General features: G+C 47.2%; 4 protein-coding genes and 1 non-coding gene across 5 annotated transcripts; 2 read left to right on the plus strand and 3 right to left on the minus strand.

Annotated features, from left to right (window-relative positions):
• Positions 1-921: 921 nt before the first annotated feature.
• On the minus strand, positions 922-2,040 carry VFPPC_11654 (agmatine deiminase; the record flags this gene model as incomplete). The annotated part of the gene is made up of 1 exon (XM_018289774.1): positions 922-2,040. One exon carries the CDS (start codon positions 2,038-2,040, stop codon positions 922-924), a length of 1,119 nt encoding a protein of 372 aa, XP_018136493.1.
• Positions 2,041-3,685: 1,645 nt separating this feature from the next.
• VFPPC_11653 (major facilitator superfamily transporter) lies at positions 3,686-5,359 on the plus strand (the record flags this gene model as incomplete). Its single annotated transcript, XM_018289773.1, has 2 exons — positions 3,686-5,144; positions 5,196-5,359. The coding sequence occupies 2 exons, from the start codon at positions 3,686-3,688 to the stop codon at positions 5,357-5,359; spliced, it is 1,623 nt and encodes a 540-aa protein (XP_018136492.1).
• A 365-nt stretch (positions 5,360-5,724) lies between these two features.
• VFPPC_17351 lies at positions 5,725-5,797 on the minus strand. Its single transcript has one exon. It is a non-coding gene; the product is annotated as a tRNA-Ala (tRNA).
• A 2,972-nt stretch (positions 5,798-8,769) lies between these two features.
• On the plus strand, positions 8,770-9,867 carry VFPPC_16996 (hypothetical protein; the record flags this gene model as incomplete). Its single annotated transcript, XM_018294748.1, has 3 exons — positions 8,770-9,030; positions 9,101-9,597; positions 9,660-9,867. 3 exons carry the CDS (start codon positions 8,770-8,772, stop codon positions 9,865-9,867), a joined length of 966 nt encoding a protein of 321 aa, XP_018136491.1.
• A 443-nt stretch (positions 9,868-10,310) lies between these two features.
• VFPPC_11651 (serine/threonine protein kinase, AGC family) lies at positions 10,311-11,970 on the minus strand (the record flags this gene model as incomplete). Its single annotated transcript, XM_022428772.1, has 5 exons — positions 10,311-10,584; positions 10,679-10,827; positions 10,900-11,242; positions 11,299-11,703; positions 11,747-11,970. 5 exons carry the CDS (start codon positions 11,968-11,970, stop codon positions 10,311-10,313), a joined length of 1,395 nt encoding a protein of 464 aa, XP_022283946.1.
• Between the last annotated feature and the right edge of the window lie 89 nt (positions 11,971-12,059).

Consider the following 12,059-nt stretch of genomic DNA (forward strand, 5'->3'; position numbering starts at 1 on the left):
ACTTGAGCTTCTTTGAACCGGTCTCTGAAGTTTCGTTTGGCCAGAACTAACCCAGCCGGAAAGCGCAGCCCGATTCAAAGTGGCCGTCAGGTCTTGTCAGCGACGTTCGGTTCGCGGCCTCCGCGGGCAGGATTGGATTGCTGGTGCTCGCATCCTGCAGGAGCGCGTGCTATTTAATTGAATGCTCGATCCAACGATCTGCTTGTGAGATATGTTTGGGTCTCCGCCCAATGAGTAGAGCTGCTGGCTATGGAAAAGGAGGCGACACGAGACAAGGATACGCCATGCATATATTGGCGGGCTCCAATGAGCGGTGATTGCGATCAAGGAATCGATCTACCCAGAAATGGAATGGCGGGGATAATGAACCACAGATTTGTTCCATGATTATCCGTGGCGGCAAGAAGTGTTGTCGGAGCGGTCTATGTTTGGACTTGGTTGCATCCGAACATTAGCGTCGCTTCAGTACGACATCCCGCGGTGCATTATGCTGTTAGTGGCTTCTATTGACCTGAAAAGTCTCGGTAGTTTTGAAGGATGGTGGGTAGCTACACCCATTGGCATGTACATCCATATACTTAGCCTCATAGGTTTTGAAGGCTTTTGCAATTTCATGCTATTACTTGGACATTACCGAACGTGAAGTTCATGTAGACTGTCTGTCAGAACAAAAAAGCCTGCAGTTTGACAACTTCTTAGTACACTTGGTGGAGATTGGGAACATGATCTGTTGTCAAGTATACCCAACATATGTCGGTGCTTATGAGCATTCCAAGAAACATCCTGGACGCAGATTAAACACATTTGACCGTCTCGCGGACCACAGAGCCAGTGCTTCGGTAAAAGTAAACAAACGAAATGATTCTATTCATACAGGTAAAGAATGAAAAAAGTGCACTTTTGGCGAACAGACTATCTGGCCTAATTTTTGGGAACCGGAACTTCCTGAGTCGAACAGTGAATTCCGCCACCGAGGAACGGCAAATCCTCAATATACACAGGCTCAACTTCTCGGTCCTTGTACAACCCACGAATAGTCTTCAGGGCAGCCGCATCCGCCTTCTTATCACCAAACTGCGGAAAAATAACACCACCATTAACCAACAAGTAGTTGACGTAATTGTATGCTGGGGAATCCTGCTCGCCCGACTCAATATCTTTGAGGATCTTGGGATCCATACCGACGGCGTACATATCTGCTTCCGTTATCTCCGTGATTTTAAGCTGTCGCCCCTTGGCATCAGTAGCATTGTAGAGAATGTCGTAGGCTTCGTCGTAGATCTTGGTCCAAACACTATCATCCAGCTTGCTAGGTTTGCTGAGAACAACGTGCCCAGGTGACACGAAGCGGGCTAGGCCATCGATATGGCCATCTGTAACTTCTAGCCCTTTTCGTCCTGGAATCCAGATAAATTTTTCGATGCCAAGAGTGCGGCGCAGCTCGGCCTCAACGTCTTGACGGCTCTTGCCCGGATTACGGTTATCAATGAGGATGGAACTCTCGGTGATAACCAGAGTTCCTTCACCGTCAACTTCGAGGGAACCTCCCTCAGTCACAAGCGATGATTTAGTTCCCGGAGTGTGCATGTCGTAGAGTATCTTCGCAGCCAGGGATAGGCATTGCCCAACCGGGTACTTATTTCCCCAGCCGTTGAAATTGAAGTCCACGCCATACAACTTGGCGTCATTGTCGTCATCGTTGACAACGAAAGTAGGTGCCATGTCGCGCATCCATAGGTCGAGCTTGGGATAGCCCTGAATGGCTTTGACGTGTATTTTGCCAGACGAATTCTTGAATCTAGTTTCTGCTTCTTCGTAACGGTCTTCGGTGACGAGGAGGGTTACAGGCTCGAACAGTGCGACGGACTCAGCTATCGCTGAGACATCCCTTGTTGCGGAATCCAAGTCTGACTTGCCTTCGTAGGCATCGTTTTCGGCAGATGGCCACGCCATGATGACTTGTGACTGCTTCTCCCATTCAGCGGGACGGAAGAAGGCGGCAGTGACGGCATTTGCCATGATCACTGTGCGGAAGAGCATGGTGCGCAGAATAGAATGTAGAGCAGGTAAAACAAAGGGATAGAATAGCTGCAAAGCTAGATGATGTTGAAGCTGGAAAGCTACTCGGCATCTAAGTTCGAGATGCCGATGTCTACTTTATATCTAATCAAAATAATTGACAACTCTATCTGAAGCGCCCGTACAGAGAAAGTCAGTGTTGATAGAAAGCCCACAGTAAACAAAGTTTTCTGGGTTCGGTCGTTGCTCCGTTGGGCTGAGCCACGACAGCGCCATAGTGGTGACGGGTGTCTTCACTTGGCAATGGCTTAGCTTGAAAGTTCTGAGAGAAGATCGGCCTTAAGATTCTGATTCAGGAAAGTGCATCTCGGTCTCTATCCGCTCAATTGTAAGCGACATTGCGACCATCTTTCACGATGCGCTCAACTCGGGCAACTTCAGCTGACTTCGAGTCATGTTTATTTGGTTCTACACGTCATCTCATCTGAAGCACAATTCTACTCCCGCTACGGAGCGACGAGTATGAGAGTTGAAGACCATTACAAGATTGTGATTAAGATAGATACCGAAATTGATTGTCTCACTCATGGGGTAGCCCATGCTCCTTGAGACCCAGGTAGCACGCGACTTAGTCCGGGACATGGAGAACCTCTGCCTGTTTGATTTACAGATTAGTGCCTCACAATGTCCAATGAACCATTTCCTGATCTTGCCGATGTCCAGAAGGTCAGGTCAGGTCAATATCGCGTTTCATCCGGCCCCGCGATATCTCAGTAGGGCTGGCTGGCTGATCGCCGAGACGAACCAGGGGTCGCATGCGGCATGCCAATTCCACGGAAAACAGATTGGTGAAGCTTGGCTTTCCAGATGGCAGTCCAAACCAATGAAAACCGCAGTGAATCTGCACGACATGCCGATCAGACAAGGGTCTGGTTTGCTCGCAGCTTGGAAGCCTCACAGTCGTTCAACTCAATGTGACCAAACAGAGCTGGACTTCAGGTCGGCGGCCTCTGCTCGAAGCCACTGCCATGAAACATCCCCACAAATGAAGGCGTTCGGCACTTTATTTCTTGGTCTTGGCCGGGGCAAGCTGCTGGATTTGGATATTGCGGCGGCACAGCCAGCAAACTAGCAGATGGCTGTCGTAAACGCATCTCATTGGTCGATATCTCGAAACTCCCTCCCAGACACATGGTGACAGGGTCAAAAGTGCGGTGCTTGTCTTATGGAGTCGATTAAACTAAGCGAGGATAGCCGCACGAGGTTGATTCATAACATTTAACTATCGGAAAGAGTTATGATTTGACAAGAGCGACAACTCGCCACGGGGAAATCCGGAATCGAGTATTCATGTGTGGCGTGAAGTTTGTCGCGTGTGAGTGTTTGCGGAGGTGATATCTGCATGAAACAACTCCTGATGGACATTTACCTTGTAAGAAGCTGAATGATAGTCAACAAACTCAACGTTGTTTCTGCATCAAGGTGCAACCGAAAGGGAGGTTTGACATGCACCAACTCGCAAAACACTAACAGGAGGTGTAAGTCTGTATCCCAAGCCGCATATTGTATTAAAAGGGGAATGTGTGCTCAGTCACTTGGCGCTACTACATGACCACCTCAACATCTCGAGAATCAACAACACCGCAAGCCTATTTCTGCTCAAAAAATGGATCAACCATCATCTGTATCCGGAGAGACCCATCCGAATCAAGACCCTCCTGGTACACTACGACTGTATTCTCGCGCTGCAAATGAAGAATACGAAGACATTGTACTCATCCCGCCGCCAACTAATTCACCAAACGACCCCCTGAGATGGTCCAACTGGAGAAAATACTGGTTCACTGCAGCCTTGATTATCCTCACTGGGCTCGTTTCCGGACTTTCAATGTGCTCGGGGTCGGCATCCTTCGCCCTCACCCAGGAACTAGGCATATCAAGTAATGCTTACAACATATCGATTGCATTGCTGTACATAGGAACCGGGACGGGAGCGTACCTCATGGCCCCAATGGCAAGGCTGATTGGCTGCAAACTCTGCTACATTATCTGTGTGGTATTCGGCATCTTGGGATCGGTCATGTTCTCCATGGTCCAAGACACGGGGCTGTTGATCGCTTCTCAGCTCTTCATCGGCGTCGCTTTGTCATGTGCCGGCGCCATGGTGCAGCACTCATTAAGCGACATTTATTATGAGCACCAGCGCGGCGCTGCCATCGGATTGTATGTCCTCGCTATATCTGGGGGCTCGTTCATGGGCCCTTTGATAGCTGGTTTTATCGTTGACAATGCTGCGCTTGGGTGGCGATGGATAGGTTGGCTGGGTGCTATTTGCTCTGGTGCGGTCTTATTTCTCGTGCTATTTACGTTGGAAAGTACGTCGTTTGACCGGATGTATCACCTTCATCAAGAAGAAGTAGTGTTGGACACGAAACTTAAACCAATACTATCGGGAAAGACGGACGTGACTGCCGATCACAACGAACACCAGACCAGTGAATCCATCGACGATGGAAAGAAGTCTCTCAGACAGCGGTATGCTTTAATCACGACTTTGGCAACGCAAAAGGGGAAAATACGCCGCAAATACGCGTACAGTTTATACCACACACCCCAGTGTTTCGTCTTACCAGCCGTCATATTCGCCGGGATACAATGGGGCGCACAGCTGTCCTACCTGTCCTTCTATCTGACGGTCGAAAACATAAACTACTTTCAACCCCCATGGAGCTATGGCAATGTAGCCGTGGCTTTAATGTGCGTCCCTTGTCTGATTGGTCTTGTCTTGGGTATTATATATGCCATATTCTTCGGGTCCTTTTTCATCAGATGGAGGGCAAAGCGAAACGAGGGCGTATTCGAAGCTGAGTACATTTTGTGGCTTATCCTCCCTAACTCGTTAATCGGGTCCGCTGGACTCCTACTATTTGGAATTGGGACAGAAAGGCAATGGAGTTGGCCGATTATTTACTTTGGGCTGGGTCTCATTGGGTTCAACTGGGGATGTGCCGGAGACATCAGCATATCGTACATGCAAATGGCCTATCCTGAGGCTATTCTGGAATGCATGGTTGGCGTTGCTGTGATTAACAACACTTTTGGTTGCGTTTTCACTTTTGCAGCAGGTACGTATTTTCTTCTGATCAAGTGTTGGGAAGTCGTGCTAAGATATTTAGGGCCATGGCTCGAGGGCCAAACACTTACGCAGGTCTTTGTGGCTCTTGCAGTCATCAATTTTGTAATCACCATAGCAGCTGCGCCTATGATTTATTGGGGCAAAATGTTGCGCTGGAAGTCACTTTCTCGGTACAAGGCCTTTTGCTCTGGAATAGCATCATGACTTTGTCATGTCTATGGGGCCGAGATATGGTGGCTGAAGTAGGCAGTAGATAGAAGGCATTGGAGGTTGGCAATTTATAGTTCAGACCTTTACCTTATTATTTATTTGGTCCCTGGCTCAGGGCAATGCTTTTATTCTCGACTGAGATCTGCATTTGATGAACTGTAATGCACTGAACAAACTGGTAGTTGAGATAAACTGAAACTCAGTTTGGAGTGGTTCACCTACACAAAGTTGGTATGTTTAGGATCTGCAACACCAAAAAAGGATGAAAAAAAAAAAAGAAAAACGAGAAAAAAGGAATCCCTGGTCTGCAATTGACCAAGTACAGTCGCGACTAGACGCAAAAAAAGAATGGAAGGAAATGGAGAAACGGGGAATTGAACCCCGGACCTTTCGCATGCAAAGCGAACGTGATAACCCCTACACTATTTCCCCTGCCGTTGTAATGCACAGAATTATTTGTGCTTAAGAGCTAAAGTGTGGGGCCTTTAGACATGCATGCATAACATGCAAAACTTCCCAGCAAGACTCTCGGACATGTTTGCCAATTGGCCCAAGAATTTCCGCGGATAGGATATCTGGTAATAAACTTTTGCGAAATGCTCTTTTCCGGGTAATAAATCCTTAAATTTTAGACTGTTGGTTTACGAATCAGCGACGGCATTCCCTATGTTGCGCTGTTCCACATGGCAGGTAGACTGAATGGCAGCTGTGGTGGGTAAACTCAGTATTCCGTGTTGCTTTGTAACAGGTTTCTTACATAATAACGTGTGTTATTAGTGTCAGAGTTAACTTTCCTATTTTATGGGACTACATCGGGGTCAAACGCATGGTTAACAAACTCCATCGCATATCACGTACCCTACTATCGTCAGCCAAGGCCGTAACTGAGTTACAATACAAATAACGCTCTAATTTCAGCTACACATTCTTGCCCTTTGGACTGGATATGTAGCTATTGTCACTTGCCTTGGCAAAGTAACGGGTGTTTGAAGTATTTTACTCTATTAACCCCCTTCTTGACGCCCACAGGGATGTCTCTAAACGAGTAAACCTTATTGGTCTTGTTGGTCTAACCGGTCTGATGGCCTTGTGAGACCAAAGTGGCTTGCTAGACCAGGCCTGTCGGATAAAGCTGCCTCTGTTGCATAAACAAGCAGACTTAACGTAATTGCTAGATGTCATGAAATCTAGATATCTCAAGTTTCATCAAGTGGCTGGGCAGCCGTCTAAACTAATATAAAGGACATGAACCCTTTTGTGAGGATAGAAGAATTCTGCTACGTGGTTTACAACCACTGGGCAGGAAGCACGCCACGGCCGTGTAAGCCAAGGCGGAGGCGAGGGCGCAAGCCGAGTCAGTAATCATGGGTGGACTTGACATGTTCGAGTCAAGGCTACAGAGCAAGGCTTCCCTGAATGTACGACATACGAATCGCATGTCAGCGTAGTACAGACTCTATGTAGAGGTAAAGACTAGAAGGGAAGCGAATCGGATCTTATTTCCAGCTTCTAATATCTTAGTAGGCGTCACATAGTGGGAGTTTGTATCGGTTATAACGGATAATACTCGTACGCTACGGCTAGCCATGTGAAGACCAAATTCTCAACTCCATGCTCTTGATTGTGGTATATACATGCATACAGCTTGCGGCCAGTGGGGCATCTGCGGCTCTGATCTGTAGTACATACGTGTCACACTCCGTTGGGTTGTAAATCGTTACGTGGCTTGATGGCGTACAATTCCTGTCAGTGATTCTCATGTCCAACCGCTGGCACTGCAATCTAATTAGTTCTCAAAGTTCATGTCTGTTCAACCTCATCTACTCTAAAAAGAAAAGAGAGGATATTATTCTTTCCAATTGGTAGCCAGTATGTATGTAAATGTAATACCCAACACAGCTTCCGCCTTGGAGGCAACGTTCAAGAAGTTTGCAGTCGAGTCGTGGGCTCTTACCGCACTTGCCATCCTCTCCTGCGTGTAAAGAACGTCAACATGCGGTGCTAAGGGCTGTTAGCCTAAGAAGCTTTTATCTATCTATATGATATGTTATTACCTTGTCCGAGTTGGAGTGGTAATCCCAGCGCCACCTTCGTCCTAGGATCTCGGCTGTAGCCATGTCACCTCTGCCACGGTGTGTCACTGGACTGTCAAGTAGTAGACAAGCCACCACGTTTGGTTACGTGGCATCAGACCTAAAATGTCTTCAATTGATACCCTAACCCCGATAATGCCGCATGTTCTTCCATACAGAGACGGTCGGCCTGGCCAGGAAGCCTGAGGAGGATCGGTTGGATACACGGTGCGTTTCCAATGTCCACAATCGGGTAACTGTGGTATATTGTGTCCTCAAAGGCTCTGAATCTGTTGCTTGATCGTCTGTGTCTTGTCAGCGTGTCTTCTCTAAAGGAAGCTTCTGTTCTAACCTATCCCTCAGGCACCTTTGTTAGATTGGCGGGAATTATGCGGCCAAAGCAGCGTAAATTCATACTGTGGCAGTGGTGTTACGGTCTGGTCCGCCAACTGTGACGCCATAGGGCAAAATGAGCGACCAATAATCGCATTTGCAGCCGTTATTGGGCGATGATCAACATCTCTAGGGGCTCGGATCGTGCAGCATGTAACAAATGGCTGTCTGGGCGAAGGGTCAAGTAGCAAAGGACTTCCCCGCTCACAGGAAATGGAAGAAAAAGGAAGGATAACAACAAGATCATCAGTTTGTGAATGAATGATATAATAATTCACCAAAATCCACCAGTCATGAGCCAAGTGAGGCAAACTACCAATGCTCCAAGCGCCACAACATATGCCTCTAAGAGTCAAGGCTGTTGCCTCTAACTGTCAAGGCTGTTGCCTCTAACTGTCAAGGCTGTTGCCTCTAAGAGTCAAGGATGTTCCGTCGAGTGAGATCTTGTTTTTAGTTTACAACCCAGTTGGCAGAAAGAATACCACCCTTTACAAACACCACGTATAATTACGTCATATGGCAGCCGGTGTCTGGGTATGTGTCAGTTCGCTGGCTTTAAACCTTCGGGTCCAGGCTCCGGACTAATGAATGACGCCTCCCTTTGAGTACTCTGTATACAGTAAGTACCACATTTTAGTTTAAGTAGACTCCGTAGTACAGGGGCCGATTAGATAGGAAGCAAATCGCATTTCATTCTCGGCCTTCAATGTCTTACTGGGTGCGGCAAGCCACCAGACATCTCCCAACCTAGGCGCCATTATATGATACTCCAGCAACGGATATTAGTATTACAGAATAATAAATCTAGCCATAGTTGATTACTTATTAGAAGGGTACAAATAAAGTAAGATCCCCCGAACAATCGTTCATAAAGGCCCACTTCTCTTAGATCGAAAACTTAACCATCTTTGGAATTTGTTAATCCAGCTACAAACTATTATGGCATATGGTACGACTACCGACTTAGTGCCTTACTTTGATACAAGCTGGGCTGTTCTTAGTACTATTGGAATATGCCTTGTTTTTATTGGCGTTATGGTTGCTGGTATCAGGGGCAAAGTTTCTGCCCTTATCCTTGTGCCGATCGTTGTCTCTGCTGGGTGTGCTGTAGGTAACGGAGTGCACTACTACGAGGCGTTTCTCGAGTGCCCTCCCATCAATCAAGCAGTTGCTTTAGTCTCTGCGGACATTGCATACACGGTAAGTGCGATGTTAACATTGCGGGTAATATACTCGACTAACACATGGTCTCCTTGGCCTTCTTTAACAGATCCAAGAAGCTGGACTCCCCTTCTACGGATACATAATCCTAACCGGCTTTCTTGCTGGTAGCAGCCGTATTATCTTTTTAACTCTATTCTGGTCGCTTATGGTCGTTATTCTAGCGATTCGCACAGCTATTATAGTGATTAACGTGCGAGTTATACTCAACCGCCACCTCTCTCTAGCTCTCTATTCCACTATTATTAGCCGCTTACACATAGGCTACTTCCTACCCATTGCGATTACTGAGAGCATAAGCGCTATATTCCTGCTTAAGACGTTCCGATCCACGCTTCAGCAATCAACATCATGCGGGCTAAGGGGCGGTAAACTATTTCGCCATCTTATGCGCAGCACTGAGATTCGCGTCGCCACGCTGGCCCTTGTCGGCATTGCACGTACTATAACATTCTCGTTTAATATGATTGGAAATAACTCACCGGTATCAAAGCAGCTTGATACATTTGTATACTCAGTCGGGGCTCTGTTCCCTATCGTTTTGTTGTGAGTCTGTTCTCTACTTTTTATATAATCACGGTCTGCTAATGTAGCGATTTGTCCAAAAGCATCGATATTATCGCTACGCGCCAAGCGTACGACGACGACAGCAACGTACGATGCAATACGTTTGGTGGCCCTGCAGCAGTGGACCAAGCTGCTGGGAGTTCGGACCGTCCGGCGACGAAGAGCACCTGCGAGCACCATGAAGACGAAATCTTCGCCTCGCGACACGTCATGCGCAATGACGAGGTGTTGCGACAGCAAGCTGTCTAGCTCTACAGAGACCAAAGTCAATGCAGGGAGCGTTAGAGGCTGCTGGCTTTGGGGAAGCGGTTTCTCATCAAAGCGTCGTTCTGCCGTGTCATCTCCAGTGTAGTTAAATATCCTGCTATTTCCTAACCGTTTGATTTGCGGGAGGAAGTGCAACCGTGCCAGTGAGTATATTTGTCAAAGAACGCTATCTCTGTCAACTCTGCCAGCAGGCTTGAAGCAGTGGACAACAAGATGACTTTGGTTCTCATGAGTGAGGAGATGGCCGGAAAAAGCAACCATAAGGAGTTAAATATTCGGACTCAAGGAAGATTGTATCATGCAAGGGATCACACCAGCAGTATTGTAAAAGACCAGAAAACAGGAATTGAAAATAAAATTCAGATTATGAAGTTCTCTATTTCCTGCTTAGCACAATAACTTAGGACCAGGGAGGCGGTGTTAGCTCATTCATCCACATCCAGGTCTGAATCCTGCTCTCTCCATTGATCAACCCAATCAATTTTTCCAGCAGCCTCTTTCGCTGAAATGCGCTTATCAGGTTCATGCTGCATCAACCCCTCCATCACACCCAACAGACAACGCAGTGCCTGGTAGTCATCCTCCGTCCAGTCTTCTTTGTCAATACCGTCATTGGCTTCCGTGTTCGAAATGACGTCTTGTCTGCGTGGTTCAAAACTTTCGTTAAGCGGTGTGAATGCATCGTCTATTCTCATCGATCTAGGCAAAGTAACTTGGAAACAGAATAAAGCGTGAACAAAAAGCTAATTGACAGAGGCAAATACAAGAGTAGTAGAAGTACTAACTTAGAGGCTTAGGCTGGGGGTTTTCTTTAACCCATTGCTGCCATTGGGCTTGCCACTCTGGAGGCAACGGTCCTATGACCTGGGCATGTTTCTGGATTTGCTTTTCCCTAACAGAAGGAAACCCAAATGGAGGTTTCTGATAAAACAAGTAGTGAATCTACAAGCAAGACCAAGATCAGTAATGGGGCGGTGCAACTTGCTGCTACGGCTTGCTCACCACACAACCTGCTCTCCATAGATCGTGCCGATAATCAAAAGAGCCGACAAAGAAGGTTTCTGGCGATTGAAGACCGTGTGGTTGGGCAAGATTTGACCGTGTCTCGTCGATAGGAAATGCTTCTCCCCAGTCGATTAGACGAATGTCCTCCTCTGGGCAGTCATACCAGCCTGTCCAACAGGCTGTTTGTACAAGCTGCTTTGGGAGGTTTTCTGGTCGCGGAGATTGTCCGGTATACTCTGCAATAAAGGGATTACCTCCAAGAGCCTTTAGGATGTGATCTTCCTCGTCATTCTCCAGAATGCCCTGGCAGGTAAAGGCAACATTTCCAGGGGATATATCTGTGCAAATTAGCCTTTGAGGCCAGAAGACTTGCTTGACATAAGATGGCGTTTTCACTAACCTCCATGCACAATTCCAGATCCATGCATGGCATGAATAGCCTCTAGAAGTTGTCTGGAGGCCCTGAGAATTGTATCTGGTCGAAAGGTTTCCTGTACGTCAATGTCGTTGTAAGCCTTAATCATTAAAGAGATTGTTGGTCCCAGAAGTTCAGTGACGAGACATGTATGGGTCCCGGTTGGCCCATGATGTTGGAAACTCTGTAAGAGCTGAGGAAAGTATCTCGGGATTGGTGGATTGTTGGATGCATGTTTCTGTTCCATGGTCGTTAGGGCTTTTATGTCTGCATCTTCGTCCAAAGAGCTCGTTGAAATCCTAGCCTGTTTAATCTTCAGAGAGACCCATTGCCTGTCACGGGTTAGCCTATAGAGGTTGGAGCATCTCAAGGTGGAGTGGCCTTGAACGGTGGAAGGACTCAAAGGGGTATACGTACTCTTGGTGATTATCTCTTGCAAGCCATACTGTTGAATAGCCCCCATATCCAAGTTTGTAGCGGATTGTATACCTGCCATTATAAAATGTATCACCAAGTGCCACGGGGTGAAAGCCCCCTGCTATATAGCGCTCAAGTGGTTCGTGGGGTTGAATAACACCGGCTAGATCATATTTGTCCTCCCAAGAGTAACCGCCTGGATTTTGTCGTTGAGGTGCCGGCCCGTGATGTGAAACACCTGAAGACATGGTTTCGCATTAGTGGAAGGAGTACAGGTGAAAGAAAAAATGTTGCCCATGTTGAGCAAACCAGGACTGTGTTTTGGAGATCTGGGGCC

The sequence above is a fragment of the Pochonia chlamydosporia genome, assembly GCF_001653235.2.
Source record: "Pochonia chlamydosporia 170 chromosome Unknown PCv3seq00027, whole genome shotgun sequence".
In the NCBI taxonomy this organism is placed as follows: Eukaryota; Fungi; Ascomycota; class Sordariomycetes; order Hypocreales; family Clavicipitaceae; genus Pochonia; species Pochonia chlamydosporia.